The sequence below is a fragment of the Oryzias melastigma genome, linkage group LG17 (assembly GCF_002922805.2).
Source record: "Oryzias melastigma strain HK-1 linkage group LG17, ASM292280v2, whole genome shotgun sequence".
NCBI classification, from domain to species: Eukaryota; Metazoa; Chordata; class Actinopteri; order Beloniformes; family Adrianichthyidae; genus Oryzias; species Oryzias melastigma.
In genome coordinates, this window is record NC_050528.1 from 17,115,464 (window position 1) to 17,122,933 (window position 7,470).

The 7,470-nt window shown below is 35.9% G+C and overlaps 1 protein-coding gene across 8 annotated transcripts in view; it reads right to left on the reverse strand.

Annotated features, from left to right (window-relative positions):
• Positions 1 to 7,470, reverse strand: part of hfm1 (helicase for meiosis 1) — a 30,398-nt gene that overhangs the window by 21,713 nt on the left and 1,215 nt on the right. For 6 of the 8 annotated variants that reach the window (XM_024268614.2, XM_024268617.2, XM_024268616.2 and 3 more), the window contains exons 1-3: positions 6,027 to 6,111; positions 5,834 to 5,949; positions 1,450 to 1,747 (exon numbers count right to left, since the gene is read on the reverse strand). In XM_024268614.2, coding sequence (XP_024124382.1) covers positions 1,450 to 1,747; positions 5,834 to 5,949; positions 6,027 to 6,082 — 470 coding nt within the window. In that variant the 5' untranslated portion in view covers positions 6,083 to 6,111. Of the gene's footprint in view, positions 1 to 1,449; positions 1,748 to 5,833; positions 5,950 to 6,026; positions 6,113 to 7,470 lie in introns of those variants that run through there. The other 2 variants (XM_024268610.1, XM_036216197.1) reach the window with 2 other exon arrangements.

Below are 7,470 nucleotides of genomic sequence, written 5' to 3' on the forward strand. Positions count from 1 at the left end.
CAGTCTCCCCCTCCCCCCAGGTAAAGAGCCTGGGTGTCATCCTTGACAGTTCCCTTTCCTTTCAACCGCATATTAATAACATTACCCGCTCTGCTCATTTTCATCTGCGCAATATTAATCGTCTTCGCCCCTCTCTCACTGTCGATTCCGCTTCTATATTGGTCAATAGTCTGGTCACTTCTCGCATCGACTACTGCAACGCACTTCTGTCCGGTCTACCTCAAAAAACTCTCAATAAACTCCAACTGGTTCAGAACTCAGCCGCTCGCATTATTTCCAGAACTCCACCGTTTCATCACATCACCCCCGTCCTCCAACAGCTCCACTGGCTTCCTGTCAAATTCAGAGTTCAATTTAAACTTCTCCTCCTCACCTTCAAAGCGCTCCATAACCTGGCCCCGCGTTACCTATCTGAGCTCCTCCATATTTACACTCCCGTCCGTACACTCCGGTCTTCTTCCACCCTCCAACTCTCCGCACCCCCCATCCGTCTGGTCACCATGGGGAGCCGAGCCTTCAGCCACTCAGCCCCCACACTATGGAACTCACTCCCACCTGATCTCCGGACCATTGACTCATTACCCGTGTTTAAGTCCAAACTCAAAACATACATGTTTAAATCTGCCTTTTCTGTCTGATCTCACGACCATTAATCCTGTGGCTGATTTTATTTATTTATTTATTTATTTATTTTTATTTATTTTTTTAAAGATTTTATCGTGTTTCTGTTTTTACGATATATTTACTTGTCTTGATTTTATTATCCTTCTCTTTGTAATGTACAGTGTCCTTGAGTGACCAGAAAGGCGCTTTGAAATAAAATGTATTATTATTATTATTATTACTGACTGCCCTGAACCTCGCCTGGACTCTGACACCTCTACTCTCTTTTTGGATGATCCCATGCTCGTGTTTGACCTCTGCCTGTCTGACCCTGATTTAGCTTTGTGGACTTTTGGCTGTACTTATTTCCTGTCTGAACTAATAAACCTGCTGCATGTGGAACCAGCTGTCTGCTCATTTGTAACACTTAGATTTTTCCACAACTATCTAGAGAAGAAGCAGCATCTGGTATTCTATCTGGAATGGAGCGGTCAGATCTAAACCCCATTGAGATGACCTCAACAAACTAACAACTAGAATGCCAAAGGTCTCCAATGCTAGAATTACTGCAGGATTCTTTAACAAAAGCAAAGTTTAAAGGATATTACTTCTATCCTTGTCAATGTCTTGACTATATTTTCTATTTATTGTACAACTCATAAAAGTGTGACATTTTGTGGAAAAACAGGACTCTGTCTGGATGACCCCAAACTTTTGAACAGTAGCGTATATCAACCTGCTGCTTTAGTGACATCAATGAAAAAACATCATGTGGATGAATTGCTTAGGTGAGGTGTGACTTGTTGTGTTATAACAAACATCATTAGCATATGACGGGACACCTGCCTTTTGCGCAAAGATGGGACACAGTCAAAAGGTGGATATTTGCTCATGGCTCCCTGATCAAATTCCTGCAGAGTTTCATCTGCACCTTTGCCACTGTGACATTCCTCCAGAAAGGAGTGGCTGAAGCTTGAACTCTTCCAAAAACGGTCATATCCTCCTGGGTTGCTTAGGCCATGTTGCTCCTCATTTCCAATCTGATCACTGAAAAAGCTTAAACTGTTGACTTTTGATGAATATGTGTTGGAACCATCTGATCCTTTTGAAAGAGGTTGGAGAACTGTTTGTTCGTGAGAGAAACCTGTTTGAAATACAAAAGGAAAGAGTCAAACCTTTTGCAAGAGTGTTTCAGTTAATCAAGTCTGTTTAGGAGAGGCAAAATACATCTCGTAAATGATTTAACTCAAAGCCTGTCACATACACAGTTGGATCTATTTTTTCCCCTTGCAGGTGTCTGGGGCGTCTAGCTACCACTGCTGCCTCATCCCCAGGGGGGGCTTGGTTTGGGGGGATGGGGTGCTCTCTCTCTCTCTCTCTTTTTCACCCACCACAACCACTCACCTGAGCCATGGTACTAGCTCGATTTGGGGGAAAAAGCATGCATGACGGAATGATATATGCTTTACATGTGTTGGTTTGTATCCATACGAATGCGAGAGTGAGCTGTGGTTGTATTGTGTTTGTGTTGACATGAAGATTTTTGGAGCCAACACGTATGTTTGTGATATTTGAGTGTGTGTGAAGACAGGCCCCGCCCTTTTGACTAGGGCTAACACAAATGATTATTTTATTAGTCGACTAATCACCGATATTTTTTTCTAATTAGACGATTTATAGGGTCATGCACAAAGTGAATGTAAAAAACACATCTAAACCATTATTAGCTTTAAACTAGCTAATGATAAAGACAATTGAGATGATAGTTTATTAAAGTTTAAATGAATCGTACAGCCTCTGTCCTTCATTGGTTTCTGGTATTAAAACAATATTAAACTAGAAAAGCTGCATTACCTGCAATAATGCTAGTGTGAATGCTTTTTGTTGAAAGTAGTTGCTAAAGATGCTGAAAATGGCAACGCAGTCGACTTTAATTCCTGCAGGGATTTACTGAAAATGAAAAACTAATGTTAAATTTGCTAAAAGACAGTACATTTTGTTAAAGAACTACGAAAGAGCCCTGAAGCTGACCTAAATGAAGTAAAATTTTGTAGAAAAATTGCTTAAAAGTCCCTAATACATGATAATTTTGCAAAAATATTTAGTGTGTTGCTTGAATATCAGCTAAACTCTAAATTGGCCTAAGAACCTCAGTAGATTAGCCAAAAAAATGCTACCTTGTTGCTTAAATACTAGCTAAACTCCAAAATAGCCTGAAATTCCTCAATAAACTAAATTAGGAAAAAATATTAGCCTGTTGCTAAAATAGAAGTTAAACTCTAAATTAACCAATTAAACCTCAGTAAATAACAAATTAGCCAAAAACCTTAGCATGTTGCTAAAATATTAACTAAACTCCATTTTAGCACAAAAGAACCTCAGTAGATGCCAAATTAGCCAAAAAGCTAGCACATCGTTGCTTAAATACTAGCTAAACTCCATTTTTTTATTATTAAAAATGATGAAAACTTAGCCCATAAATAAATTTAAAGACTTGTTGCTAATCTACTAGAAATTCAGAAATTTGAAGACTTTCTCATTTATTTCCTTTAGGGCATATTTTACCCAAAATTTCAAAAACTATAAAGTTTATGAATACCAAAAAATGTAAGCAGTAATGTCCTGAACGAGCTGTAGGTTTTGATACAAAGATTGCTGAAATCACTAAAAGTGTGATTGAGTTTTTACGTGCTGAAAAACATATGGAAAATAGCACTAGAATCACTATAGTGTGAAGGATTACTAAACATTCAAACAATTTAATGAGGTCAACATCTGAAACAAGGAACTATTTTTCACTAAAGATAAAGTTTTGGTCTCATTGACTCAAATATTAAGTGTTTTTTGGTGCTGAACGTTCACAACTTTGTTCAACTTTACTTCACTCCGACTCCATAGAATATAAAGTAATGACTAATCAACTATTACATTAGTTGTCGAGAATTTTAATAATCGATTAGTCGTCTAATCGTAGCAGCCCTACTTTTGACTAACATCTACATCTGACAGTAATGATGATAAACCTCCAGCAGCTGTTTGCTTTGTGATTCTACCCTCTACTTCTTTATTCATCCTCCAACCTCTTTAACCCCTTTTTTCTCCCTTCTTTTGTATCGTCTATAACACGTGTCAAAGTCAAGGCCCGGGGGCCGGGTCTGGCCCTATATGTCCATATTATGTTTTCCTCCCTGGGATGATCACCACTCCTCCTTAATGGGTTTCACCTGTGTCTTATTGTTTTTTTCCCTCCCTTTTCTGTATTTAATGGTTTCCTCCCCTCACCTCCCTGCAGGTTTGTTTTGTTACACTACGCATCAGCCTCTTGTCTCTCTTGACAGGTTGTTGATCCAGTGTGTTTAATTTTTGGCCTTGAGTTCTTGTTGGACTTGTTTTATTAACTTTGATTCCGTTTTTTCAGCTTTTTGCTCTTCTGTGTTTTTTGTATTTTTTGTTATTAAAGACTCAGTTTTTGGAACTGCTAGCTGTCCTGCATTCGTGTCCGCTCACCAAAGCCTGACACTCAACATAATTTTATTATATTGTTATTAATGACCCGATGTTATCTTGCGCTCATTTCTAACTTGTATAATTTTGACAAAATATATTTTTATAGAGAGTAAAGTATTAAAAGTTATTTAAGGTTTAAGTAGATTTATTTTGGGAAAATATTCCCGATTTTTTATTATTCATAATTATGCTAAAAAGTTATGGTTTTAAAGTTGTAAAATTGTCCTTCTGCTAGCTTTTTGGACTATTTTGGCATTTACTAAGATTTTGTTAGGCTGTTTAGGAGTTAAGCCGATATTTCAGGTACATGATAGCTGTTTTGGCTTATTTAAGCTTTTGTTTTATGTATTTATTTATTTATTGCTGTTTTGGAGTTAAGCTAATATTTACACGCTAGCTGTTTTTGCTAATTTAGGCTTTGTTCGATTTTAAGGATTATTTGAAGTTTAGCTATTTTTTTCAGCTATATGCTAACTGATTTGGCAAACTGAGGTTTTTTTTTTTTTTTTTTTTTTGCTGATTTGGCATTTAACTAATATTTTAGCTGGCTATCAGCTTCAGCGTTCTCAGCTATTATCCTCAGTGATTTCAGCTATAGGCTTCAGCATATTTTCAGCTTTCAGCACTAGCATCTTCAGCAGCCACATTCAGCTTACAGGATTCACACTAGCACTATCTTGTTCATAATTATGTTAAAAGGTTATGGTTTATGATACCTTCAGCTCTAGTTTGTCTGCTTAGCTGCTTGTTTTCTCAACAAGTAGAGAAAAAAAAAATTTCTCTATTTTTCAAATTATCAGAAGTATTAAGGCATTGATCCAAACTCCAAAATATGATATGATTACAAGACAATGGTATTAATCAGATTATGAGAACTTTGATTAACAAGGCTAGATAAAAATGCATGTATACTTGTTAATCTGATTTATGTTTCCTACATTTTGCTGTGTTTTAAAGAGCAAAAAAAACTTTTTATTTTGGTTTTTTGTTATATTTCTTAACGTGCATGTAAAAAGTCATATAGTACAATATTACCGTATTTTCAAGGGTATAAGTCGCAAGAGCAAAAAATGTCTAATCAAGAAGAAGAAAACCATAAATAAGTCGCTCTGGATTATAAGTCGCACTTTTAGGAGAAAAGTTTGATGCTTCAGAACAAATCCACCAAGCCCAGCATGGCTAAATACATAAATAAATAAATAAACACAATAATACTAATCTTTTGATCTGTATAAGAAAAATATCAAAGTTTAAGAGGAAAACAATCAGATTCTCTTCCATGTTTGTTTTGGACGACACTTCTTCTGCTGCTGTCAGTAGCAAATACTTATACTCAGACGCAGCACTCTCTAGTGGTTGGTAGAGGAAACAACCGCTAAAAGACAATGGGTGTTCAGTGGGGAAAAAAATCACAAATATATGAGTCTATTTATGTCTAAGAAAAAAACAACATAAAGAAGTACCTCCTAAGTATAAGTCACACCCCAGGCTAAACTATGAAAAAAGCTGTGACTTACACTCTGAAAAAACAGTAATATTATCTGACTATAATTCCAAGTTATCGTACTTGTTGTTACTTTACTTTCTTTAAAATGTGATCTTAAACTGGTGGAAGTTTAAGTAGCCAGGAAAGATATGAAATTTATCTTAACTATAAGGATTTTAATTAGCCTTTACACTAAGTTAATTGATTAGGCTTTTTCCTGTTCAGAGAAAAACCTACTGGATAGTAGGGAGAGAGACTCCGCCTCCTTCTGTGCATCCTGAGTATCCGGAAAGTCAGTAAGAGGTGGAGGTGCTTTCAGCTGGCATGGGTTACCCTCCTGTTGAAGTGGTTGTCTGGCAGTTCAGATAAAAAAAAGCATTTATTTTTCTAAAAGGGCTGACAACAATGCAATTAATGTTCTATTACTTACACCAGATGCACAACTGGTTTCTCAAAAAACAAGGTGAGGTCCTCAGAGTCCAGCATCCTTCAAAATAAATGCCACACAGTTGAAAACCACGAGATTTCAAAATAGTTTGCAGACAGCACTGCATCAGCAAAGTATTATATGTAAATAATAAAGGGATTACAATATAAACACAAGTATTTCAGCATTTGATATTTTTTTCATTGTCATTGTTATTAACATTTTAGAGCATCAATGAACACAATAAAAAATGTAGTTGAAAATTGATCTATTTTTATTATAAATGTTATAATTAACACAAAATATATGACATGTACATTGAAGAGAATGTTCCTTTTTCCCTCATGGACCTACTCATATGTCAGTAGGTTTTACATTTGGTATCAGTTTTTTTATTCCCATGTTTTTAAATGGGTCTGAAAACACAGGAGCCCCACCTACTAATCTTTTTTGGGAGAAAATACTTTCATCTAAATATTACAAATATACGACAGACTATTGGGGCAACCAAAAAAAAGTAATATTTTTTCTCGTAAAATTTCGACTTTAGATCTCGTTAATTTACGACTTTTAATCTGGTACAGTTATGAATTTTTCTCGTAAATGTATTAAAGTCGAAGGGAGCCTATAGTCCAGCAAATTTATGACGTGAGCTGAAGCCGACTGACCAAACTGTGAAAAGCGATCTCCTCTAACTCTGTGATGTTTCTGTCTGAAGAGGCCTAGTTTTCTGAATTTTCAATGTTCTTGTGCTAACGTAACAGACTATTGTCATTCCTCGATGTTGTTTTGTGTTGAAATGGAAGTTTCATTTGGAGAAGGAGGCGTCCCGAGCTCTGTTTAACATTCTCCTTTGGTTTCTGCTCATGACAGAGACATGAAGTAAGGTGGTGAAAGGGCTTCTGGGAAATGAAAGGCAAAATAAAGTAACTGTCCTGTTAACATGTACAGTATCTCTGCACTCTTTATTTTACATATGAAACTCCGCACTACCAACACCGAACCTGGAAATAATTTGATTCTGAATTGCCAAAAGGTTCCAAATTTCTTTTTTTTTTTAACACCGATCTGGAAATAAATCTTCAGAAGATACTCCACATCTTTCATCTCCGAGCACGGCTCTGATAAACAGACAAATTTGGTTATTTTCTCATTAATTTACGACTTTTAATATAGGAAATTTACGACTTTGAATCTCGTAGATTTACAAGATTAAAAGTTATAAATGTAGCCTATGACTTTTAAAGTCATAAATATACGACTTTATTCTCGTAATTTAGCAGTTACGACTTTTTTCTCGTAAATTTACAACATTTTAAGTCGTAATTTTAAAAATAACATTTTCTTTATAAAGTGGCCCTAATACTCTGTCGTACAAATACAACATTTAAATGTGTGTTTTTGAAAAAAGAAAAAGGAGAAGAAGAAAGGGAACATCTGCCTTGAA